The sequence below is a fragment of the Podarcis pityusensis genome (genome assembly GCF_964106645.2).
Source record: "Podarcis pityusensis genome assembly, chromosome: 5".
NCBI lineage: Eukaryota > Metazoa > Chordata > Lepidosauria > Squamata > Lacertidae > Podarcis > Podarcis pityusensis.
In genome coordinates, this window is record NC_138032.1 from 3,608,599 (window position 1) to 3,635,481 (window position 26,883).

Genomic DNA, 26,883 nt, shown 5'->3' on the forward strand with positions numbered 1-26,883 from the left:
GTGGCCAAAGTCTTGGAGCCTCAGCTTCAGGATCTGTCCTTCCAGTGAGCACTCAGGGCTGATTTCCTTCAGAATGGTGAGGTTGGATCTTCTTGCAGTCCATGGGACTCTCAAGAGTCTCCTCCAGCACCATAATTCAAAAGCATCCATTCTTCGGCAATCAGCCTTCTTGATGGTCCAGCTCTCACTTCCATACATCACTACTGGGAAAACCAGAGCTTGAACTATACGGACCTTTGTTGGCAAGGTGATGTCTCTGCTTTTTAAGATGCTGTCTAGGTTTGTCATTGCTTTTCTCCCAAGAAGCGTCTTTTAATTTTGTGACTGCTGTCACCATCTGCAGTGATCATGGAGCCCAAGAAAGTAAAATCTCTCACTGCCTCCATTTCTTCCCCTTCTATTTGCCAGGAGGTGATGGGCCCAGTGACCATGATCTTCGTTTTTTTGATGTTGAGCTTCAGACCATATTTTGCGCTCTCCTCTTTCACCCTCATTAAAAGGTTCTTTAATTCCTCCTCACTTTCCGCCATCAAGGTTGTGTCATCTGCATATCTGAGGTTGTTGATATTTCTTCCGGCGACCTTAATTCCAGCTGGGGATTCATCCAGCCCAGCCTTTCGCATGATGAATTCTGCATATAAGTTAAATAAGGAAGGGCACGGCCACTTAGGTCCCTCTAACTTCTATGAGGAGCGAGGCCATTCCTTCCTCTTTCCCGCCCTTCTCAGGCAGCGCCTTTTCTTTTTCCCGCCTTTTTCCCGCCCCTCCCCTCCCCCCCACGGCCCTTTAGCTTCGTTTCCCTCAGAAACTCCCCGCGGGCCATCGGCTCCGCCTCCGAACCTGAAACCTGCCAGGTGACTGAGAGATAACACTGAAATAAAAATAAAAATAAAAAACCCTCCTTTGTTTCTGTGATTCTCTCCCGGACGCGAGCGCGTGAGGGGAGAGGCCGCGGACGGACCTTTGCACTTGTAGTAGTAATCGATGCCGATTCTCCCTCAACCCCCACCCTGTTCTCGCGCTTCCTTTCGTGCCTTTTTAAATTAAAAGTAAATTAAAGCTCTGAGCGGACGGCGACGTGTCCCAGCCACCCCGGAACCCATTTTTTCCCTCAGCTACGGTGGTTTCTTTGGGGGCTGGGTGGTATTAACGCCGCCCTCCTGCCTCGGAAGCTGCAGCCACAAGCGACGGTTTCCTGAGGGGGGGAAGGAGGGTGGCCTGTTGTTGCTCTGCGCTTGTCATGGAGGGTAAACCGAGAGCTTCGAGGCGCTTTCAAGGCTGTCATAGAATTGTCGAGTTGGAAGGGACCACAAGGGGTCATCTAGCCCAACCCGCCGTGACAAGAATCTGTCAGACCCATAGAGCGGGTAGGGAGATTCATTTCACGGCGGGGGAGGGGGGCGCGATTTCTGGGCGCTGTCAGAGAAGCCCCTCCAAGACCCAAGCAGCAGGTGCTCGGAGTGCTTGTTATTCCCCGCCTCAGGCCAATTACAGACATGACGAGCGACCCGCGTCTTAGCTAAAGGCGCGCCTGAGGCGGAAGCCCCAGCCTCAGAAAACCATCTTCATCGTACTATTTGCTTAAAAGGCGGTTTCTCGGCTGCCAGCCCGTTTCAGCTGCCTGAGGTGAAGGCGGCCGACAGCCTCGCTCTTTGCCCAAAGGAGAGGGCGAACCCCGAAACGGTGCTTTTTGGCCGTTCAGTTTTATTATTTCCTATGTGTTGGGGGGGAGGAGAGGTCCCCCCGCTTCCCGTGCGCGTGGGACCCGCGTCTCAGCATTCCCACGTGCAGCGGCGCGTTCGACGCGGCCTCGGGGCGAGCTCCGCCCAGCCGCTCCTTGAAAAGCGGGTCGCGCGCTCCCGGCGCCGGTGGGCGGGGCTCCGGGCTGCCCTTTTACGCGCTTGCGCGCGACGTTGCCGGACGCCCTTTCCTCGTAGACCGAGCTGGTTGTGCTTGCGGCAAGCGCCGCGCGAGAGGGCCTGCCTGGGAAAGGTGATGCGCCGGGGGAAGCGGGTGCGTGGCCGCGGGGGAGGCCGCCGGGAGAAGGGCTTTTCTCGGGAGGAGGGGCGGGGGGCTCGCGTGCGGCAGCCCCAGAGGGCGCGGGCGCGTGCTCCGTCTGGCTGTGGTCCAGGTCCCTGCAAATGCCGCATGGTGTCTGCACCCTTTGCAAGGCGCGGAGGTGGCGGCGGCTTCGCACAGCCTTGCGCCCCAGGCACGCTCGTTCCCTCTCCTCCCATTCATTTGCCTACAGAGCTCGCTGGCGGGCGGGGGAAAAAAAAAAGGTTGTGCATTATGCAATGGGAGAGGCTGGCTCTGGGAACTTGGGGGTGGGCGCTATCCCGTTTGCATTGCGGCCCTAAAAGGGCTCTGTCTCTCGCTGCATGCCCAAAAGGGGCCCTTCGCCCTCGCAAGTCCCTTTCCCCTTTTCCCCCTTTGTTAAAAGTCTCTGCGCTTTTCTTGCGCCGCGGTCGATCTCCTTGTAAGCTTGCCTACGTGACATTGCTCGGCTTTGACCTTTTCTTTAGGCCGACCAGGGCTTGAGGCGTCCCTTCTCCGCATAATGTGGGGTGGGGTGAAGTAAGGGCGGGCGGGCGGGGAAGATCTCCAGGCTAATGGGTTGTTTGAGGCGGGGGGGGGGGGATGCAATTTGTGGCCTTTGTGCTTTGTAGAGCAGAGCTGAAATCGTGCTTCTCGACAGGAGGAGGACCTATTACTGGGGAATAGGAAAGGCGCTACAGAAATCTTGTGGGGGGGGGGGATGTTTTACCGTTTACCAGTCGGAAGTATCCGGGGAGAACGTGGGGCATGTATGCGCTGCTTTTTGTGTAGTTGCAGGATCCTGTTGTTAGGGATAGGGGCCCTTAGGTGAACCTCCATGGGTTTTGACTGGGGAGGGGAGCTCTGCATGTGCTTGGAGCGCATGGCTCCATATTTCCTGACCTTGAAGGGATAACTGGGGGCCAGCATGCTGGGAAAGGAAGGGGTGAGGCAACAAGCCTGCCCATTGGCTGTTACTCCTTCTCCCTCGCGGTTTCTGCCCCAGCTTGCTTATATAAAGAATAACGATGGGTTATTACAGGAGGCTCATTTTTCTTGATATTTCTGGGCCCAGGGCCTTTTACTCATCTTCGTTTAAATTCTTTGTTCTGCCCACTCATGTGCTTGTCTGCTGGTGCAGTATGACTTGCTGCTTTTCCATTAACTTTCCTCTTCCTGCCCAGTGCAGAGTTGTTGAAGGCTGCCTTGTTAGGCATAGTGCCAAATACAGAGGGAAACCCCTTGGTTTATTTAGTTTACATTGACCAGCCATGGCTCTGCAGGATTTCGGACAGGAGATTCCCCCAAATCTGATTGAACCTGGAACCTTCTGCATGCAGAGCAAAAGCTCTACCAGCAAGCTTTATTTTGAGAACACTTTAAATGTATAGTGTGTATGCAGCCCAAGTTAAAAGGAGCTTCAGAAACAAATCTTGCTAGAAGAGCTTCTGTAGAGGCTTGTGTCACCACCCTAAAGTACATCCTTAGGACATGGTTTGTGTTGCTGTGCAAATGTGGCGGACCCTTGCATCACAGGTTAATCGTGCAGTCAGACCGGTTAAGAATAGAGGAGATAGAAGGGAAGTAGTTGCAATAGTTGAGTGCCTTTAAATGAATTCTCCCGTGAGTTCTCACAGAATCCCACCACACATGTAGAGCAGAGATGTTTGACTGTTCTGATGACTTTGTGGCAAGTGGCTGCTACTGCATGCTAGAACATTATTTAATTCAACAGGACTTCTTTTAAGAAGGCAAGATTAGGATTCTTCTGTTAAACAATTACTTAGATAGTAATGGCAGCGTGATTGAGGTTTTCATGTTTTCCAGGTGTGTTTTTTTACTGCGTATAAATGTGAAGGTGAAGGGAGGTGACACTAACCTTTGATCAGCAGAGTGCTTAGCAGCAGCAGCAGCAGCCATTGAGCAGGGGTGGCAAATTGTTTTAGTGCTGGTAGGATCAGGGGTAAAAGGAGGCACTGACGGGGCAGCCTATAAGGGGTTGATCCTTAGTGTGGCAGAGGGAGCTCTTATTTGTTTTACTAGCTATAAATCCTGGTTGGGGGGGGGACAGCCCATGAAGGGAGGGGTGTTGGGCGGGGCCTCACTGTGAGAGGTGGGTTGGTTTCATACATGCACTCTTAACCACAAAACTCTTACCTCATGGCTTTAATGGGAGTCTGGGGTGAGAGGCTAAACTGAAGGTGATTGAAGCCATCTATTGCCGACAGAGTGTCTTCCTGAGAGGATTACTGAGAGGTGATTTTGAGCACTTTATAGTAAATGATCAAGCAGCTAGGAACTGTCCGCACATTTTAGTCTATATGAAAAAAAATTGTGCACTTCACTAATTTTTATAGCATTTGGCATAGTACTGCCATGTGCTGCCTTCTGATTATATTATTGTAAAATAACTGCATTGGAAGTGTTTTGCATATCTGTCTCTGGTTTATTATTTGGTTTAGCTAACGGATATCAATTGATATGCTTTAAGTATTTTATAATGAAATGTTATGACCCTGTTATCAAAATGAATTATTTGGATTTTATATCACGTTTTGAAATGAATTAGCATTTAGATGGTTATAGTTACAATATATTGATTTGCATTTTTTTGTACTTGAGATATTTTATGCACTGTAGAAAGAAGCAGGCTAGAAATTGAAATAATAAATACGTATTTTATAAATAAAAATGGGGTGTATAGTCTGGTTGACAGTACAGTTACGCTGAACAGATCAATGCTTCCCATGTACATGAAGGTTCATGGTGAGTTGACTTGTTTAGGACAGTTTCAACAAGCAGTTTGTGCCACCTAGTCAGTGGTTTAGCTTTCTGGCACACCTTGGGCTCTGCCATTCATGGTGCCCTGCAGATACTGAAATGAAAACTTGGCCGCCAATGGAAAGCCTTGGCAGTGAGCTGGTGACACACCTAGTGCTACTGTAAACATTAGTTTGTGAAGTTATAGGTAAAGTATATCTATTACTTTTCTGCCTTGCCATGAATGAAAATATGTTCTAAGAGTTCTAGACCTCTTGCTTTATTCATTGCGCTGAAGACTCCTTGACTGCTATAGTAGTGCAAGGTATGGTGAGATTAAATCAGGCCAAACTGGCTTGTTTGACTCCTTCATAAACTGGTAATTCCAGCATATTGCAACTGCAGTGTTTCTGGCAATCCTAGAACCTACTCAAACAAGCTAAATAAGGCAGTGTGCTGAACCAGTTTGTGAATGAAATACTGTAGAACTTTATTACTTTATGTTGAGAGTAGTTCCAGATTCTTTCTAGCTCAACTTCCTGTGACAGAATATTAAGACAGTAGAGCACAAGTGCAATTAAAATATTAATTATGTGGTCCTCCACATGTTGGACTCAACAGCCCCAGCCAGCCTGGGCAGTTGTCAGGGATAATGGGAGTCGCTGTCCAACAATATCCAGAGGACTACAGGTTCTTCATCACTACTTTAGGTAGATGCTTGGAATGTGGATGTGTAATAACTTAAAAGTTTAGCCTGAGGTTTGCCACTTCTGTAAGCTGTTTCTGGTTTGGTGTTTAATGGAGCTGTGTGCTTGTTGATCCACTTCAGTAGCTGCAAGCATTTAACACCTACCTAACGGGGCCACCTGTGTAAAAGGTGATTCTGTGTACCCTGGTATTCCTGAAGCCGAAGTTTGAAAGGGACATATCAGTTGCCTCCTTCTGTGGAAGACTCATTGCTTTCTACAGAAAGGTGGAGTTCATTTGCTTGCTATCTAAGTGCATAGCAGCTTACCCAGTTTTCCTCGAAGTGGTTATCTTCTCTGGCCAGGCTATGGGATCATTTGCTGATGTGTAATAGCCAGAGATAGACTGTGGCTAAGCTTGACTCCTGAGCTTCATGTAACTCCAAACACAGTATATATGTATGCTTGGCACATTTTCACAACTGAGAGACTGGCCATTCTGCCATGTATTGGGACTTCTGGGGGCTGCTTCTTGCTTGATGTGTTGGATACAGCATAAAGACATGCACCTTGCATCAGTTCTGAAGGTGCACGTGAACTCATATTTCTATTAGTTCAAAGAAGTAAAATAGCTGCCGCCGAAATCTTACACCAAGAAAAGAAGCTGCTTGAAAACACTATTCAGAACTGGTGCTGGCATTTAGAACTTTAGCATCTACCTAAATATAAAATGTCAAAATCTGAGGAAGCTTGGAAAGTCTGTGTTCAGGGACTGATTGAAGATCAAATCTTGTTGGGAGGATTGGAGGTAATAAACTAATCTGAGCCACTTGATCCAACTGAAAGAAGAGCTTGGCCTGATAAGGATAAATCTGGGTGTAGGTTTGAGTCTTTTTACAGGTAATAGAGCTTCAGTTTAGTTTTATGTGCATGCTGCCTTTCTGCAGTGGACCATCCAGGAAGTATTTCACAATAGGCATCAAAATACAGCATTGAAACATCTCATGTCGCTAACCCAGAAATAGTACCTCGGGTTAAGAACTTTGCTTCAGGATGAGAACAGAAATCACAAGGCAGCAGTGGGAGGCCCCATTAGCTAAAGTGGTGCCTCAGGTTAAGAACAGACCCCCAGAACGAATTAAGTTCTTAACCCCGAGGTACCACTGCATTACAATTATTTATACCGTTCCACTCATTATACAGTCCTTTCAAAGCAGATTACAGGAGTCATTCAAATACATTTAGTGGTTTTTAAAAAGGCTTTCCTACAGGATAGTTGGTGGTAGTGGTAAGAAAGAGAAAGTCCAGCTGGATAGGTTCTTGAGATTGCTTACTAACCAATTCACACCTCATATGTGGCAATCAACAAGCCAGATCAACAATAATTTATTTGTATGCCGCCCATCTGACTGTGTTGCCCTAGCCACTCTGGGCAGCTCCCAACAAAAAATAGTAAAAACTCAAGACATGACATACTAAAAAGGAAAAACCTCTCACCTCAACCATGACTACAGCTGCAGTTATTGCCGACCAAGAAAATTGGCATGCAAAAGCATAGCAGTGGCATGCGGGATAAAGTAGCTGTGTATTGCTGAACGCCAGCAAAAGATTACTAGTTAGGGCTTCTGTGAAGATTTTTCATCCTTAAGCTCCCCTTTCCACCCCTAAAATAACTCGGTGAAATGTGCACATAGACTTCATGCCAAGCTTACATAGGAACTCTAAACAACAGTTTCTAAATGTAGATGTGTTAAAGGTCATCTACTCTGTATGTGACAGGTGAAGCCTGTCACAAAGAAAGTCCTTGAAAGTAGCGGGCATGGCTGCAGAACTGAGCTACTCAGGACAAAATTTCCATCCTGCCATGTGAATTATACTTGTTATAAATATATATGTATATATTATTAATTTTCCAAAAACAATACATATTCAAACATAAAGAAAAGAGTTGACTTCCCCTTAGTCCCATCCCTGGTTCCGTTGTTTATCATAATACTGCATGTCCATTTTTAAATTAAAAAGTGATTGAAATTAATTGTCCATTCATTTAAAAGGGACGCGGGTGGCAATGTGGTCTAAACCACAGCCTCTTGGACTTGCCGATCAGAAGGTCAGCGGTTTGAATCCCCACAATGGGGTGAGCTCCCATTGCTCGGTCCCAGCTTCTGCCAACCTAGCAATTCGAAAGCACGCCAAAAAGTGCAAGTAGAGAAATAGGCACCAATCTGGCGGGAAGGTAAATGGTGTTTCTGTGCGCTGCTCTGGTTCTGCCAGAAGTGGCTTAGTCATGCTGGCCACATGACCCGGAAAACTGGACAAACGCCGGCTTCCTCGGCCTGTAAAGCGAGATGAGCACCACAACCCCAGAGTCGTCCGCGACTGGACTTAACTGTCAGGGGTCCTTTTAATGTCCTTACCAGTACTTGAATTAGAGTAGTAATTAATTCCCGAGTTGCATCTTGTTTACAAAAGGTGCAGCTTTTAAGTTCAGATGGCACTGTTGCATGGCTTCAATAGTTGCCTGGTGTCCTGTGGCATCTCTGGTAATGGGTGCTAGCTAGGGCCACTGCTTGTGGCAGCTGCCAGTGTGTCCTCTTTCTGCAGGAAGTGCATCACTGACAGTGGGTAACAGGTGGTAAGTGAGCCAGGTAGCCATGTTGGAAAGCTACCTACTAGCTGGTGTTTATAAATGCCATTTCCTAATACTATGTGGCTCAATAAAGATAGAATGGAGTACAGTGCACCTGTATATCAAAGTGTTGCAGATAATCTGTCCGTGTGGTTGTAGAGGCCTCTAGTGGTGACTGCCGCTTTTAGTTTTGATGGGAAGAGCTCTTGTGCCTTATAGATGTGGCTTTTACTGTCCTAATGAAGACCTTGCTTTGCTAAAATGTCTTCAAACATCTGTGTTTCAGTTAAGTACCTGAAGGAGTGACCAGCTATGGATCATGCTAGGAAAGCAATATTTAACATGGTAAGGATGATCAAACTGCATTATCAGGTTTACTCAAATAATAAAAATTCCCTGGCCAAAACCTTGATGCACCACTTAGTCCCTGTCTTTACATGTAGCTTGGTCTGCAAAAGCTGTTCCAGCATGCAGAATTGGACCTGAATGGCACTCTTAATTATGGGGATGCTGTTCTGGCTTCCCAGGTGGTGCTAAGCTGTAGTTCCCACCATTCTTGATGATTGGCCATGCAGGCTGGAGATAATGGGGACAGGGGGGCCATTGGCTATCTACCCCACTTTGTCACAGAGAACTGTAGGTAGCCAGTTGTTCAATGGAAACAAGTATTTGTGCTTGTACGTGCCTGAAGTAGCTCCTCAACTGCTGAGCTTAAATCTAAGCTTCCCATGTAGATTGGTCCTTAGGCCTAGAGACGCATGGGTGAATTATGACCACAGTTATGAATGAGCAGGGTCATGTCTATGTAAATGCTTTGGACTGATTATGTCATGTTCGTTAATCTCATAAGCCCAGATAGGTTTATGTTCTGCAGCATCTAACTTGAGAACCGAAAATACTGCATGCTGTCCTACCCCCCCCCCCCCCAATTTTATTTTTAAGCCAAGTATGTGAGACCTTGCTTTGGATGTCATGTTGTTTTATATATTTCTGCCTCCTTTCCTTGATTCAGTCAAGATATACAGTAGGGAAAGAACAGCCAGACTTACTTTTCCTATTCATATGTACCAGATTTTATTCCAATCTCAGATATTCAATTATTACAAATAATTTGCAGCAAGGCTATTATATTAGCAGACGGCAGTCTTTAATATTAGCACTCTTCATTCATCTCTGATGAATTCTTTTTTCTATCTAGTTTGGAGGAGAGCCGCTCTCGTACACCCGCTTCAGTCTGTCTCGACAGCCAGATGGAGACAACAGTCATGTGGAAATGAAACTGTCTGCTGAAGATGAGGAAGGTATTGAAAATGGAGGAATTGACCATCTTCATACCCGACCAATAAAACCAAGGAACAACAATCGACACCTCTGCTGTGTACTTACTGGGGCAGCTCTCCTTTTCCTTATAGGTAAGATGAATAGGTGAGAAGTAAAGAGCAATTTGTGGGTTTTTTTGGTATCTTCCAAGGCACACTGAATAATGCATTCCCTCCGGTAGGCACAATTCAGCAGTGTTTCCTAGAAAATAAACTTGGTGTATTAAAAGTTAAAATGGTGCCACATGGGTATTAGATCTTCTAGGGAGGATTTACTTATGGACATATACAGGAGTATCTTCATTACAGGAAAATAAAGAAAAAATTATGCAGCAATGGTATCAAACCACAGGAATAGTCATAGACTTTAAAAAACCCACCCTGATCTCTGCTGGAATTGTAAAAAAAGTAAGAGGGGAATTTTGTCCATTGGTGGTGCTCCCGTGAACGTGCTAGAAGTTCCTCTGAATTTTGAATTTCTTGGGTTTGCATATGTAAAGCCAGCATCTATTCATCAACTATTTCAATTTTACAAAGTCTGGAATACTGTACAGTTGTACCTTGGTTTTCAAACTTAATCTGTTCCAGAAGTTCATTCGAAAAGCAAGGTGCGGTTTCCCACAGAAAGTAATGCAAAATGGATTAATCCATTCCAGACTTTTAAAAACAACCCCTAGAACAGCAATTTAACATGAATTTTTCTATTTAACGAGACCAGTGATCCATAAAATAAAAGCAAACAGTGTACTTCAGTCACACAATCAGTCAATCAGTAGCTGAACTGGGTTCCACACAATCACACACAAAAAAGAGCCACAAAAAGGCAAAATAAATAGCAAAAACAGACAGACCTCAGTGTAACACTCAAACGGAAGTGTGGCACTCAAATTGTCAGCATAACACTCAAAATGAAAGTGTAACACTCAGTGGAGCACGTTTGGTTTCTGAAAAGTTCGCAAACTGGAACACTGCAGTGTTTGGGTTCCAAGTTGTTTGAGTACCAAGGCGTTTGAAAACCAAGTTACCACTGTATTTGTGTATAGCATATTGCATTTTATTTTGTACAGTGGTACCTCGGGTTACAGACACTTCAGGTTACAGACTCTTCTAACCCAGAAATAGTACCTCGGGTTAAGAACTTTGCTTCAGGATGAGAACAGAAATTGTGGTGCGGCGGCAGCAGGAGGCCCCATTAGCTAAAGTGGTACCTCAGGTTAATAACAGTTTGAGGTTAAAAACGGACCTCCGGAACGAATTAACCCGAGGTACCACTGTATTGGTTTTTGATTTGTAAACCACCTTGAGGTTTGTTTGTTTTTAAGAAAGGTGGTATATAAACTAAGTCCAATGAATAAATCTACACAAACAGGATTCCTGATTGGCTATCTGAGTTTCCGTGGAAGGATACAGGCAATGAAAAGTGAAGATGGTGTTGAAGCATGCCATGGCTATCGATGCTCAACCGAGCCTGAAGATGACACACCGGAACCAGAACCTGTGTTATACTGGAGTGACCTTAAAAGCAAGTTGTCGTCCAGGCTGCGCTCTGCAGGTTTCAGAGAGAAAATTGAGTAAGCTTTTTTAGAAACCTTCTCAAAAATCCTTTCTAAAAGAGCATTTCAGTAGACTCAAAATAATGGCTGGCTGCAATGCTTGGCTTCTGGAAACATAACTTAACTGGAATACCTATGTGTTCAGGTTCGGTCAGAAAGATGCTGGCAGTCCAGGAGATGAGAACCTAGCCAATATCATTCATCAAGAGTTTGAGAATTCCAAGTTGGATAAAGTCTGGAATGATGAGCACTACGTCAGGCTGCAGACCCCAGGGTATGTGCTTCTTCAGTTCTTCATATCAGAGCTCCTCTGGTCGGTCTCAAACATTAGAGCTGATTCTATATGAAGCTGTCAACAAGGTGTCTGCAGTATAACTTGGTTGGCAGATCTTCTGAGAATTAACCCAATGTGGAAAGCCAAAATACAGGAAGTGAATATTCACATATTAGAAAAGAACAGGCTTCCTATCTAGTAAGGTCCAGGTTCAAATTGATCTTAAGGCTGTGATTTCTGCTCTTGTCCTCCTGGTCCTAGGGTAGTGGTCACAGGGTTAGCTGTAACCAGTAAAAACTAGCACAGGCTTGCATTTCAAAGCTCCCCAAAGAGTGATAGTTAGATGGTCCAGGATATGTGCAGCCCTTAGTTGTGTAACTGGGACTAAAAACATTTTAAAATTCTGTGTTAACGCTCTGATTGACTGCTGTTATTCTTCTTTCTTAGATCTCCGAATGTAGTTTCCCTGGAACAGCCAAGTGAAACTTTGGAGACTCCTCAAGCTTATGTAGCATACAGTGAAAGTGCAAAGGTTTCTGTAAGTTGGCTTGGCTTGTTAGGTACCTGAAGTTCTGCTTTCAACGTAGTGGCATGCTAGTTTGTACATTAAGTAAAACTTGCTTTGGCCAGTAAGATGGTTTGCAATGGTCTAGACCAGGCACCCCCAACCTTCGGCCCTCCAGATGTTTTGGACTACAATTCCCATCATCCCTGACCACTGGTCCTGTTACCTAGGGATCATGGGAGTTGTAGGCCAAAACATCTGGAGGGCCACAGGTTGGGGATGCCTGGTCCAGACCCATGGCTCCCAATGTGGGGCACATGCCGTACAGGGGGGCAGTTTGATTTTTAAGAAGGGCAATTCGAGAATGAGTTATTTACAGTTAATGGCCTTTTAGGCTTCCTCCACATGAACCGTTCACTTTTTGAATAATAAGAATTATATGTTGGGTGGGGGGCATCAGGATTTTAGAGATGTTTAGGTGGGGCATGGCCAAAAAAACGGTTTGGGAAACACTGGTCTAGACTTAACTCAATGTGTTACCTGAAAACAAAACTTCATCTTTAATGTCGCCTATATAAGTCAATGGGCATGTGTAGCGTGTAGAACACTAGCCCTAACTCACGTGAAGAAGTGGATACAATCAAGTAAGGTCTCCAGGCCTTAGAAAATATTCCAAGCACTGTTGGGCCAGGGGTTGGACCTCATGCTCTGCTTAGACAATTGGTTGGCTACATTTTCTCAGTCATGCTGCCTGAGATGCTTTAAGATCTCTGGGGATGAAACAGGAACCGTTCTTCATCGTAGCTCAGGAAGGTGTCTCTAGTGTGAAATCTTGTGGTCTGCTTGAAAGGAGATGCAGCAAGATTAGTTTGCCGCTTAATTGCTCTTTTATAGGGAAAACCTGTTTATGCCAACTATGGGCGCAATGAAGATTTCTATCAACTGCTGCAGAAAAATGTCAACTTAACTGGAACAGTGATCCTTGTGAGAGCTGGAGAAATTGCTTTTTCTGAAAAAGTAAGTTTTCTGCTCTTAAGACAAGACCAGTAAAGATGCTGCATGATAAAGGAATTTGTAGGGAGCCTGTGGTGGCTCTTCCAGTTCCCTGTTCAACTCCCATCTCTTTTGCACGTGTCACGAATGCTCAGGACTCACAAGCTGGCACTGTCTCCAGAATGGACATGCAACAGACGCCATCCTCTGAGCCAAATTGAACTCTATGATCTACCTGGTGCTTCCCAGGTCATTCTTGTGCTCTGCAAAAAAAAACAGTCTGGCTACTAAATAAAAGCATATGTGCCACTATGGCTGTGAATGGACAGAAGCATGGGAAAATGACTACATGGTGGGCTGTAGAGCTTTTACAGATACTGGGCAATGGTCACAGTGGAATGGCTTTACTAATTGACCAGTTCCATTTAATATTTTACTGTTTTCTTTGGCACAAACCTGCTAATAAATATGCTAAATGCCGCCTCCTCCTAGGTGGCAAATGCCAAGAAGATGGGTGCTGTAGGAGTCTTGATATATCCAGATCCAGCTGACTATGCAGAACTTGGAGAGAGCTATTCCCAATTTGGACACGTGAGTGGTTTCCTATACCTCCTTGGGTGAATGTGGGTGCCTCTTCTGCAGGCTTCCTAGATGGATTCTGGAGCCTGCCTAGCACAGTAAATGAAAGACAAAGACAAATAGCTTCCTCTTGAGCAAACAGAGGCGTAATCCCACCCTTTTAACTTGTGAATGCCCTGAAATAGACCTGTTTGAACTGCTTTTTGGTCTCCATTTTTCATATAATTCTTGGATTTTGCCTTGGCAGGCTCATCTTGGGACAGGAGACCCTTTTACTCCTGGATTTCCGTCTTTCAACCATACTCAGTTTCCCCCAGTTGAATCCTCAGGCCTCCCACGCATTCCAGTACAAACCATTTCAAGCTCTGCTGCAATAAAAATATTCAGGTAAACAAACTCTCCCTTCAAGCTAATGATAGTCAGTACCCTTTCTCAAGAGCTACTGTTACCAGATTTAAGGATGATATGCAGTTTTTTTTTAAAAAACCCAAATCAGAGCAGCCCCCCCCCCAAAAAAACCCCTCACCTTCAAAAACAGATGGAAGTTTACTGGATTAAAGCTGCTATAATGCCTGGCAAAAATGTGTTTGCCTGGCACCTGAATGATAGCAATGCCCCCATATTCCCAGCTAGGAATTCCTACAACATAGCAGCATTTGGGGGAGAGGGACAGCCTCCTTCCTGACAAGTTACTCCTTGCACTCTGCTAGGCAGAAGCTGTAATGCTCTGTAGCTGATTGGAAGTAGGTGCCTCCCTATAGTCCAAAGCTGCTGACTGTGATGTGAGGAAGTTTTGTGCTTTCTAGGAGCTATCTCTGGTTGCCTCTACCAGTAGAAATAAACAGTGTGTTAGGCCCAGTAAAGCTGCTTGCTGAATTCCTTTTGTGCTTTAAATCACCAAGAGTCCAGAATTTGGCTATTAGGACTGTCATTTCAGGAGGACCTTGGTAGGAGGCGCTGTGTGCTTCAAATAACTAGTTTTCCCTCTTTTCAGTGCTATGAATGAGCCAGACTGTCCAAATCCATGGAAAGGAGATCTCCCTGTTTACAAGCTTCGGTCAGATTCTCATGGAAGAAGTGTGACGCTGCAGGTGAACAATGAGCTTGTGGAAAAGAAAATCCTAAACATCTTTGGTGTGATCAAAGGCTTTGAGGATCAAGGTAAAAGCTTTGCCAATCTGTTGCAGATGTAAAAGGGAAGGATTAATAATAATAAATTTTATTTATATCCCGCCCTCCCCAGCCGAAGCCGGGCTCAGGGCGGCTAACAACACTAAAATAGTGCAACATTATAAAAACATTATAAAAATTAATTAAAGTCAAAATTGATGGCAACCATAAACTAAAGTTTTGTAAAGATTGCCAAAGGAGGGAGTCAGGCTGCGCCCTGACCAAAGGCCTGGTGGAACAGCTCTGTCTTGCAGGCCCTGCGGAAAGATGTCAAGTCCTGCAGGGCCCTTGTCTCTTGTGACAGAGCGTTCCACCAGGTTGGAGCCGCAGCCGAAAAAGCCCTGGCTCTAGTTGAGGCCAGCCTAACCTCTCTGTGGCCTGGGACCTTCAAGATGTTTTTATTTGAAGACCGTAAGTTCCTCTGTGGGGCATACCAGGAGAGGCGGTCCCGTAGGTACGAGGGTCCTAGGCCGTATAGGGCTTTGAAGGTTAAAACCAGCACCTTAAACCTGATCCTGTACTCCACCGGGAGCCAGTGCAGCTGGTATAGCACCGGATGAATGTGATCTCGCAGCGAAGACCCCTTAGTTCATTTCTTACCATTTCGTGATTCAGAGCTCCCTCATGGCATTGGGAGGGATCTTGATGGGCATTTGGCCTACTCCCTACTCTGCAAGTGATCTACAGAGATGCTGTGTGGGCAGCATGCCAGACTACTTGCCCAGCCTGTGTTCAATAACAGAGCACAGTCCAGACTCACAGGATGATGATACCTGTAATGGAAATACTGCAAGATGGCTAACATGAAGCAGCCTAGCAAGATGCTCCATTGAATGCATGATGCCTGTTTGGTAGTGAAATAGATGGCTAAGAGATACTGAAACGCATCAACACATTGCAGTTTGGTGCTGTTGAGCAGAAGAAGGTTGTGCTGCATAATATACTAGGATAATGGCATAGGCTAGTCCCCAAGTCTTCAGCTGACTTAGTTGCAAGGAACTGGTGTGCACCATAACACAGTGTGTGTTAAGCATACCCTTAGTTCTCCATCCTGCGATTCTGATAGAGGCTCTAACGGTTGATCCCTGTCTTGCAGATCGGTATGTAGTCATTGGAGCCCAGCGTGATTCCTGGGGGCCTGGGGTCGTAAAGGCTGGTGTAGGAACCAGCCTGCTTCGGCAGCTTGCCAAAGCACTCTCTGACATCGTGAAACTTGGTAAGGAGATTGGCACTGAGCGTCTACAAAAGGGATTCTTCGGCGTGAATATAGAGCTGGATACAGTAGTTGTCCCCTCTCCTCTTTGCAGATGGGTACAAGCCCCGCCGGAGTATTGTGTTTGCCAGTTGGAGTGCTGGAGCCTTTGGAGCTGTCGGTGCCACAGAATGGCTGGAGGTAAGTTCGGCTCCAATGTATTGGTCAGTTCAGAACAGCCAAATCACGCAAATAGCTAATTGCTGCTGTTCCTTTACTCTCTTCAGGGCTATTCCTCATCTCTCCACATGAAGGCGGTTGCGTATATCAACTTGGATGCAGCAGTTTCAGGTAATTGTCATTAAAGATTGCATGTGATAGAGGGCGTTCCCTGTAAATTTAATACTGTAAATGTGATTTGATGATTAAGTTGGATAATATAAACTGGATAAATGTGTACAACAGATTTGTCCAAAACAATCTTAAGAAGGGTGAGTGTGTTTGCGTTACACATAAAAAATAAACAATCCTGGTCATTTTCTAGACTAGACTGGCGCAAAAGACTGAGGGCACTAAACTCTTGGTTTCTTCTGCTCATTGGACTAAAAACGCACTTTGAGGCTAAACTTCCCTTGGAGATCTTTGCCACTTTGATTTACTGAAATTCAGCCACTTGGGGTAGGGGCTGTGGCCTTTAACTGTTCCATAGAATTAACTTCCATAAGAGCCTAAGAAGAGTCTGCTGGATCAGGCCAGTGTCCCATCTAATCCAGCATCCCATGTAGAGAAAATGCAGGTGGAAAAGACATTGGAAGTTGTAAGATGAAAACCTACAAATGCTCCTGCTACAACCTCATTATTATGGGAGCATCATGCAAAAATCCTGTGGGACATGAATCTTGTCCCTTACAGTCACATCAGAGTTGCACCCTCCTTAATCCCTTAAGGTATTAGTTGAGAAGCATTTAGTGTCCTTGTTTCTTATTTTTTTTGCAAAAAGGAAAAAACTCAGCTTCCTTGCACCTGAAGTATGTAACTAGTGCTTGCAGGTAAACACCACCTCTCCATCCCAAAGGCTGATAATGATGATGTACTTCATTGAAATTAAAATGGAAGTGAATGTGTATAGCCACAGTCCATAGCTGCACTGCAGATCATCAGTCCATCTCAGTAGGCCTTGAACTAATACTTTTAAATTGTACCCCACAGGCTCGAAGGACTTCAGGTTCTCGGCCAGCCCCATGTTGAAAAGGTTGTTGGAAGACGCAGTCACAGGAGTGAGTATCGTCTCTTGAAAGTTCCAGGCAGTGACCTGGAGAAGCTGAACCATAAACTTGGTACTGGGGCCATGTTCCCCCGCACAGAGGGTCTTCATCAAAAGCTTGAGAAACACTCCACAGCCATATGTATGAGTCTTGCTACCTCAAGCTCTTTGATGGCAAAAGTGTCTGGGAATACCTGTCGATAACAAAGCATCCTTCAGAATTTTGCAGAACACTAGAGTCTTTAGACGAAGGGGTGGAAGACTGTACTTTATCAGGAGAAGGTTTTATTGAAATGTTCATCTTTTATTCACTTTTAGATTACTGTGTCGTCAACTGATCTTCGTTCCACTTTGGCCAGAAAAGAGTAAGTATCGTTACAGACGGGTGGCTGCGGTGGGAAATCCTTTTGGTCCTGGTAGTATAACGTAAGGTTACCAGACATCCCCGTTTCCCAGGAACATTCCCCAGATTTACAAATCAGTCCCCATACAAAATCCATTGAAGTTGAAAAGTGTCCCCGGATTCATTGAAAAATATCTGGTAACCTTAGTATAACGACCTGTAGTACCTGCTCTGTTCCATCCACAGCAGATGGGCATCAGTTTTGCTTCTTCTGCCCATCTCCAAGGCTGCCCTGAGATCTGGCATAAAAAAAGATGTCAGTTTAAATCATCAGAACATTGGTCTTACCTTGCCAGTGCTTTTTCTTGGGTAACAGGGCAGGCATAAGACAATAACTTGGTTGTCGAATGCTTTGGTACATGTACATTTCGGCTCCCGAACAATTCAAACCTGGAAGTGAATGTTCCGGTTTTTGAACTTTTTTTTTGGAAGCCAATTGTCCGATTGGGCTTCCACAATTGTTTCCGGCGCGCCTGCGCAAGCGGAAGCCGTGCCTTGGGTTTCCGAATGTTTTGGAAGTCAAACGGACTTCCAGGATGCATTCTGTTCAAAAACCAAGGTACAACTGTACAAACTTTTGCAACCCAAGAAGCGAGAAATAGGCTCTTACCAAAAGCTAGAAATGTGCTCTCAGCAAAAGCTGAACTGTGTGCCATGTGTACCTTGCAGTGACCTTGGGATTCTGTTTGGCTTTTCTAACCTCTGTTGAAGTATATGACTCTTCAATGCTGAGCACAGCAGCTGAAAACTTCTCCTTTTGCAGGGTCCCGTTTCGTATTGATGACGCAGCCTTTCCTTTTCTGTCCTACTCGGGGATACCATCTATTTCATTCCAGTTCTGTAATGTAAGTTGGTTAATGCTGTTCTGCTTTCCTGGCCCAAGCTCATCTATGTGCTACCTCTTGAAAATTATCTATTGGCCACAGCAGGGCATAATACCTACTCTTGGGAGAATTTGACTGGAGCAGTCAGTTATGCAGAAGGCCCATTCAGATTTTAAAATGTAAGCCAAATCATGGAGACAGGTTGCAACCACCTCCTGAATTTGACTCTTCACTGGCTTGCATCCTAGACCTCATTTGTTGAGAGCCACCCTGAGGAATTAGGAAGAAAAGTAATTGTTTGGTACTTTGTGACACGCCCTTGGACCTAATAAAAATACCCTGCCCCTGCAGCTTTTTTTTTACTTTTGCAGTGGTACTTCGGGTTACATACGCTTCAGGTTACAGACTCCGCTAACCCAGAAATAGTACCTTGGGTTAAGAACTTTGCTTCATGATGAGAACAGAAATCGTGCTCTGGCAGTGCTGCGGCAGCAGGAGGCCCCATTAGCTAAAGTGGTGCTTCAGGTTAAGAACAGTTTTAGGTTAAGAACGGACCTCCAGAACGAATTAAGTTCTTAACCCGAGGTACCACTGTAATTTACAAGAACCTGCAATTTTCTGTCTTCTGAATGTGGAAGACTTGCTAGGACAATGTGAAGTATTTCAAATAGATGAGAGAAACCATTTGGGAAGTGTGGAGCACCAGGCAAAGAATCTTACTCTGTTTACTTCTTGCAGAATGGGAAAGAGTATCCCTTCCTTGACACCCAATTAGACAATCTGGGCAGCCTGATGGGGCGTTTCAGCGCCCCCTATGAAGCGGAAAGTACAATCCGCAAAGCAGCTGAAATCGCTGGCCGTATAGCTCTGAGGATGACGCATGACCACGAACTGTACCTGGACTACGAGAGCTACAATAACAAGCTGCGTGACTTTATAGGGAAGATAATTCCATACCGGAAAGAGATGCAGGTAGTGCAAAATACCAAGAGGTGCTGGGGAAGTGGGGTTTTGTTTCACGTTTGCAGTGGCGTGCCTGGTCTTGCGGCAGCGCTTGTGGTGTTCACAGTGGTTTCTTGCAATGTAAATGCTTCTGGCACTGGGTAGGGTTAATGGAGACAAATGTCTATAGGGATAGATGTTCATCTGTAGTGGATCAGTGGGGGCCACCAACAGTAGGTTGTATTGTGTACTTATTTGGGCCCTAACAGGAGAGCTCCTGTTCAGGACTCCAGCCTGGATTAAGGCCCTTGTAGTGTTCAGCACAGGAGGGGAGGATTCCTAAAGGAGCATAAGGGAGAAAATTGTTCTTTTACCACCCATTTCAAATATTGCATAAAAGACTTGCCTACTGTCTTTGCTTGCAGAATATGGGCTTGGGCCAACAGTGGCTGATGGTTGCCCGTGGAGACTTCAACCGAGCTACAAGCACGCTGACACAAGATATCAGAAACACCGACCTCACCAACAAGGCTGCTTGTCGTGCTTTGAATGACAGGATCATGAAAGTGAGTTGTTTCCCTTCCTCCCCAAAGGGGTGAGAATCTTAAGGGAGCCTTTTCTGAGAGATTTTGTAAACCCTGGTGGAGTGAATAGCAGAAGAACCTGATGACCTGTTGGAATCTGATCAGTCCCTGTGCAAATTACAATGACAAGGCTAAGAGCCCAAATCCGTGATAACCATAAGCTAGGAGTAGTCAACTCTGTACATGGTCCCTCTGGTCTAATCAGCTAGTAGTCTAGAATCCATTAATATTGATCATCTTTCTTTATGTTGTAGAATGTAGGTAGAAATATAGATATATAAAAGAACACAAATTGTCACTGCATCTTTCTGTTGGTTTGCCTAAGAAGGTAGATTTCCAGCGGGGGCACTGAGTAATTTCTTTTCTGAAAAGGAGGCGGTAGGCCAAATGTTGGGAACCTCTGTGTTAGTGGATCTGTACATATGCATCTTTACTTCAAAGACCAGAATAACTGTCTAAGAGTAGATAGTAAAAACGTAAAGGGACCCCTGACCATTAGGTCCAGTCGCGGACGACCCTGGGGTTGTGACATTCATCTCGCTTTACTGGCCGAGGGAGCTGGCGTACAGTTTCCGGGTCATGTGGCCAGCATGACTAAGCTGCTTCTGGAGAACCAGAGCAGCGCACGGAAACGCCGTTTACCTTCCTGCCGGAGCAATACCTATTTATCTACTTGCACTTTGACGTGCTTTCAAACTGCTAGGTGGGAAGGAGCAGGGACCGAGCAATGGGAGCTCACCCCGTCACGGGGATTCGAACCGCCGACCTTCTGATCAGCAAGCCCTAGGCTCTGTGGTTTAGACCACAGCACCACCCATCTAGAGACAAACACTTTGAACTGTGTGGGAGAGGAGTTTTTCCCTTACCCAGGGACTCTGGAAAAAGCTGCTCTGCTGGAGGAAGGAAATGTCTGAAGACTCTGCTGGGGCTCCGTATTCTCCTGGTTTCCACAAGTCACCAACAATTCAGAGGGTGTTTGCACTTGTCAGGGTTGCCTAATCCCAGAGCTCTTTTTCACTTGTGTTTCTCTCTCTCCTCTTAAGGTGGAGTACAACTTCCTCTCCCCGTACCTCTCTCCAAAAGACACTCCTCTCCGGCACATCTTCTTTGGTTCTGGCTCCCATACTCTCCAGGCGTTGCTGGACCACTTGGGTCTCTTGAAGACAAACAGGAGCGCCTTCAATGAAGATTTGTTCAGGAACCAGCTTGCTCTGGCAACCTGGACGATCCAGAGTGCTGCTAATGCCCTTTCTGGTGACATCTGGAACACAGACAATGAGTTCTGAGAAAGTTGAAAGCTACAATTAATTCTGAAGTACAGCAACAGGGAACCCCTTCCTTTTCAACCAGTAGCACATAACAAAGTCCCCTTAGGCCTTCAGAGGATTTTTAGTTGTCCAGGCTGAAACTTGAGCAATTCCAAGCAAGTTAAAATGTCCTGACCCAGAGAACATAGATGTATGTAGATTCACCTTTTAAAATGTGCTGGCCTCTCTAACCCAAAATTTGAGAAGGCTGATCTTGGGCTGAGTAAAGCATTTCTTCCAAGAGAGGCACCCAAAGCAACCCAGAGCATTGAACTCATAAGAATTGTAAGGGCTCTTGGATTCTTATGAATTCAACCTGACCTCCCAGACTCTTCCAGAGCAAAGTTGTCGTGTGACTTGTGAGCCTAAAAGCTCCCATGTCTTTGATCCTATTAGGAAATCTCCCCTGGGTACAGAAGCTCTTCCATAGACCCCTTGGCCTCTGGGATACAGCCAACACACCTTGGCATAAGATCTGTCTAGCAGGGAATGAAAATGAAACCTTTCGCTTTCCCAATAGGAATTGAGAGAGTCCCAGGTGAAATTCTCCTGTGACTTGCTCCTTTCCGTACTAAGGAAGGCCACGCCAAAGAAATGAAGGCTATAGTACCTTGAGTGGTCCTGTGGTACTATTTAAAAACTAAAACAATAACCTACGAGGAGACTGGTTGTACTCAAGCCCTTGCTGTGAGGCCTTTTCAGTAAACGAGAAGTCTCTTGGCCTAGTCTTAACTTGCAGCACTTGTTTGAGAGACTGACTCTGCAGACTTGGTATCGAGGTATTTATTTATTTATTTATCAGTGGCAGTGTTCACTATAAATGGTATTTGTTTTTTCTACAGAATATAATTATCGGAAGCAGTGACTTCCATAATTATGACAGTTATACTGTCGTTTTTGATAAAGCAGCATCTGCTAGTACAATCCAACCATGATAACTGGAATTTTTGCCACCAAGCCTTCAGTGTTCTGCAACAGCACCATCCCTTCGGAAGATTATTTGGGATTCCGGAGGGTAGGGACATCGTCTCATCTCTTGGAGGATGCAGTCCAAGCAGGTGAGGGGAAGTCCCGGGAGGTGTTACTCTTGCTTTTCACTCTCAGAAGATAGAGCGAAAGCTGTGAGCTGCACCTTCTGCCTGACCCTTTCAATGAAAAGCTTCCTTTGACTGGGTGCAACCAGTATGTGATGGGGATTTCCTTCAGTAGATCTGGAGCCCCATCATTTGGGCTTTCTATCAGTCCTCTGACTCCTGGTTGTGTTTAGGCTGATGCAAACCATTGCAGGCTTGTGTTGAGCTGTGCTTGACTCCAACAGCAGCTCTTGTGCAGAACTTCCAGCACTGCGATGTATCATGAGAACTTGGGTCACATTATCGGGAGCAGTGTCTCCCATAATGTTAAAGAACAAGGTAGTTTTTGCCTACCACAGTGTTGTATCGGAGGCAGTGACCTCCATATGTTGCACTAAGGGTGTCTTAATTATCGGGGACAGTGTTTCCCATAATTTTTTTGTAAATGCTCACCATGCAATAACACCTGCAGAGCATGATCGTTAGTATCTAACATGTATATTCAAACATCTGCAACTGTCTGTCTTTGTCTGGTCTCACTTTGTGCTGGGTGCAATAACTACTTTAGTGGCTCTTGCCACGCTGTGGGCAAGGCCAGGGTAGTAATTGGCTGCCGCAACTAGTTTTATATTGCTGAGAACCTTGGAGACGACTGAGCAGTGGGCTTTTGCTGACTCTTGGTGAAGCCTGACCCTTCTTTCTCTTCTCTTTTGTTCAAATCTACTTCTAAGACTTCAAGAAATGGCTGGATGAATGTATATAAGAGTTGCTTATGGCTATAAAGAAATTTGTGTTAAAATGTGGGTGTCGGTTGGGAATGCTTCAAGAGCTTGAGTGGATGATTCTGATCAGTTGCTTGCACTGAAATAACTGAATCTACTGTGATTGTTGCACTTCACTTTTTTTACTTGGCTTCTAGTACAAAAATCTGGTTCATACATCTGTGGGAACATCCCTTTAGATATTCCTCAGCAGAAACAAGTTGTGTATTCTGGCTCTCCAAAGACTCAGGCTGATAAAGATGCTCTCCATACTATTCATAAGTGCTGCTTTTAAGGCTCTTTGCTTAAATGAGCAGCTTCCGCACACTGGGATTTCATGCTTTGTGCTGGAGAAAGCTTGATGAGCTGGGCACAAGGATGGAAAGTCATGTGTTCTTGTAAAATCTCTTCCACGTCGTAATTCTGTTTACCCCAGCTTTACCCAACTTGGTAGTGCCTGCAGCTCCAGGGACTCATGGGGATTGTAGTTTAAAAACAGCTGGAGGGCACAAGCAGGTTGGTTAAAGCTGGTGTAGATAAAGTCAATTACATTTCAAACCTTTTGTGTGTGAGAGTGAAAAAAATCTAGCTTGGTAATTTCCCATGCGTGGTTTTCTTTCCTCCGTTTCATGAGGCCTGTGAATGCCGGGTCATCAAAGTAGTAGCGGTCTTCCCATAGCGCTGCATGCATCTTGGGTAGGTAATAAAGCGTAGACATAGTTACTGGGGGGGAAATTGGACTGAATCTCAAATATATAAGCTATGTGTATCTCTGAAATTTGTGTTTTGTGCTGTTGTGCTATGAGATTATTTAGAGTTGGGGGTTGTAATCTTGGTGTTATGGCTGATGAGAACTGCAAGACTTGACTGTCAATAAAGAACAAGGAAGACTTGCCTGTGAAGTGGTTTATTAAGCTACGTTAGTGGATATGCAGGTTCCTAGGAAGCTGCTAATTACCGGCCTGTTCTGTGGCCTGCCCAGAAATAAAAAGTGCAGACCACATTTTGAGTGTGCTTGAAATCCCTACCAGTTAGTTATTTGATTAGGAGTTTCCTGTCTAGCCCAAACTGTACTAATGGCACTGTGAACCTGAGAATGCCATTTCAAAGCCAATTCAGTTCCATTTTTATCCGAGTAGAGTCCGTGTATGAAAAGGCATAACCTCACTGCATATTACAAACTTGCATGTACAAGCCATACCAACTCCATTATGCAAAGGCCAATCGTCGGGCTCATCCTTGCATAGATTCCCCACCTCATAGCAGCTTAGAGAGGTTTTTGCATTGTGTACCCACCTTATTGGGGGATATATTAGCAGGACAGACACCTCAGGTTGAAAGTGGGGGAATTGCGATAAAAAGTTAGTTCATTTGAAAATACCCATTGGTTCAAGGCTAAGATAACCAAGCCTGATGTATGACATTAGGTGTGGAGCAGTTAAAGAAGCAGCTTGGCAAAGGGGTTTTTGTTAAACTCCTGCAAACCTCCAAGTCCTGAATTTTGCAAGGCCCAAGTGTCTGTTCAGCAGGCTCAGTTTTTGTAACCAGTCAGTCAGGGCCCTGTCCTCCCAAGACAGGCATAAAGAGGTGAGCAAGGCAGGGGCAGGTCTCCCAGGACTGAGAGCCAAGATGCTTTCCAATTTCTCCATCCTGCAGAGGAAGGCGTGTGAGTGAGTTACTCATGTGCCCCTGGGAGCGAGGCCCCCTGTTTACTAGCCAAATGTTTTAGGGCCTGTATGTGGGCTGAGAGTGTCTAAGCAGGCTAAGATGATGCTCCTGGCAAGCGAAGTGTTTGGCAGACCCACCTTCTCAAGGCAGCGCCATGATCAGGCAGAGGAGGACAGGCCCAGTCTTGCACAACGGCTGGTTGTGCAAAGAACAGGACGTGCCCTTCTGCCTTCCCCACCTCTGCCTTGTCAACGGCAAACTGATTTCTCTTTTGCAACCACATGCCAAGGCGGTGTTTGGTTTTCGAATCGGACTTGGGTCAACACAACATGTAAACGAAAGGTCCCTTTTCCGGCTTGCAGTGTGACATTTCCCTCCTTTGAATCGGCATCTGGAGCAGCTGTTGCTATAAAAGGAGCTGTGATCCTGTCCTGAGCCGGCTGTGTCTCGCACACCAGCAGCACAGACTGCACGTACAACCTTCGCAGCTATCGAACAGACGGTGTAGCAGCCCAGAGCCATCTCCAGCCTCGCAGAGCCCCTTCTGGCGGATTTAGGGTAGTTGCGGCCCAATGTGCCAAGCCGTATTGCTCCTCTGTGGCTTGCTCCGAATCTGAGACCCGGCAGCCTAGATCACAGGGCGTGGAGACGTCAAAAGGGACTCCTTAGGACTGTGGGGAGGCCTGAGGCAACGTACGTTCAACTTGCAGGACTTGGGTCTGGAAGGTGAAACTAGATGTGCCCCAGCTCTCGCTTTTTACACTCTGGGGGGAAAGGGATTGTGAAATGTTTGGAACGGAAAGACACCGGTTTGCCTTCCACTGCTGCTCTGCCCCACATCCTGGCATAGCTTCTAAGCCATGCCCATATACCATTGCTATGATTTATTACTCATCCTTCCCCCTAAGGTCCGAGGGCAGGTTAGAACAAAGCACAGTTCAAAACAGTATTAAAATCAGTTCAAAACAACTTACACAGGAATCGGGTGGCTCCTAAGAACATACACCTCAAGCAGTAATTACTTGTATCTTCATCATCCTCTAGGAGCTCTGCCAGATCCACCTCTGGCGGGAGGGACTTCCACAACTTAGGGGTCACCAGACCCAAACAATCCAGTGTGGTGTAGTAGTTAAGAGTGTCAGGATTCAAATCCACACTTGGCTAGGAAGCTTGTTGGGTGACCTTGGGCTGATCACTGCTGCTCAGGCTAGCCTACTTCGCAGGGTTGTTGGGGAAAATGCAGGAGCGGAAGACCAGCTGCAGCGCCTTGCACTGCTTGGAGAATCAAAATGGAATGAATGAATTAAATTAAATAATTGAGAGGGCACCTTCTGCTGATCTTAGCACCCAAGAGGGTCTGTAGGGAAGGGGAGAGTCTTTCCGGTATTCGGGGCCTGGGTCATTTAATGTGAGCACTTTAAACTGGACCTGCAAATGAACTGGCAGCCAGTGCAGCTGTTTTAAAATTGGAGTAAACCCATGCTTATTTTTTGCAGTAACCTTACTAAGTTGATGTCTTGCAAATTCTTTGCACTGTAATTCCCACCAGCCAGCCAGTCTGTATCCTGGGAATTGTAGTCCAAAATATCTGGAGGGTGCCAGTTTGGGGAAGGTTGTCTAGTCCGACGGTACTCCTGGCAGCGACACATTTGGGCCTCACAAATAGATGACACTCTTAGAAGAGTTGTCTGTGGAGCGGACTAAGAGGGCACCTGATCTAGGGGCTCCTAGTCTGTTTCCCCGTTGTAGAAGGTGCTTTGAAAGAGAAAAGAACGCCATGTTCTAACACCTTTTGTCCTGTAGATGGCACTGCAGCACTGCTCACGGGAACATTTCCCCACTTCTGGCAAAAAGTTAAGGCATTTGCAAAGGGGAAATGTGTAATTATTATTATTATTATTATTATTATTATTATTATTATTACATTTATATGCCACCTTTAACTTCCAAGTATCTCAAAACGGTGTACACGGTTCTGTTCCTCCCCATTTCATCTTCACAACAACCTTGTGAGGTTATTTTCCAGGTGAAAATAAATTATCAGTGGTTGGGTTTGCTAGTGGTGCCTTTGACCCCAAGGCATGGGGGAGGGGGAAGCCTTTTTGTGCAATCTCCCTACTGCAAGGCTCTGGTGGATAACCTTTTTTTTCAATCTGAGGGCCTCATTCCCTTTTGGGCAACTTTCTGGGGGCTGCATGCTGGGGAAGGGGGCAGAAGGAAAAACAGACAGAGCAATGAACACGAAGTTTACATTTGTGCAGAAGGATAGTTTCTACACACCCCTCTCTGTTTTCCTTCCAGGCGAGCAGGTATTATCAGAGTTCAATGATATTTTCCAGCCAGGCAAAAATTCTCAAGGT

General features: G+C 45.6%; 1 protein-coding gene across 3 annotated transcripts; it reads left to right on the top strand.

Moving 5' to 3' along the window:
* Nucleotides 1-1,152: 1,152 nt before the first annotated feature.
* Nucleotides 1,153-23,749, top strand: TFRC (transferrin receptor). Of its 3 annotated transcripts, none has more exons than XM_081007462.1 (19): nucleotides 1,153-1,247; nucleotides 8,399-8,457; nucleotides 9,311-9,524; nucleotides 10,801-11,002; nucleotides 11,130-11,258; nucleotides 11,706-11,796; nucleotides 12,658-12,780; nucleotides 13,249-13,347; nucleotides 13,583-13,722; nucleotides 14,330-14,496; nucleotides 15,602-15,721; nucleotides 15,813-15,898; nucleotides 15,985-16,048; nucleotides 16,907-16,974; nucleotides 17,280-17,326; nucleotides 18,128-18,209; nucleotides 18,927-19,160; nucleotides 19,556-19,696; nucleotides 20,758-23,749. In XM_081007462.1, exons 2-19 carry the CDS (start codon nucleotides 8,425-8,427, stop codon nucleotides 20,998-21,000), a joined length of 2,283 nt encoding a protein of 760 aa, XP_080863588.1. In that variant the 5' UTR covers nucleotides 1,153-1,247; nucleotides 8,399-8,424; the 3' UTR covers nucleotides 21,001-23,749. The 3 variants fall into 3 exon arrangements, with proteins under 3 accessions (XP_080863588.1, XP_080863586.1, XP_080863587.1); XM_081007460.1 differs by lacking the exon at nucleotides 1,153-1,247 and adding an exon at nucleotides 1,866-1,992; XM_081007461.1 differs by lacking the exon at nucleotides 1,153-1,247 and adding an exon at nucleotides 4,153-4,293.
* Nucleotides 23,750-26,883: the final 3,134 nt, after the last annotated feature.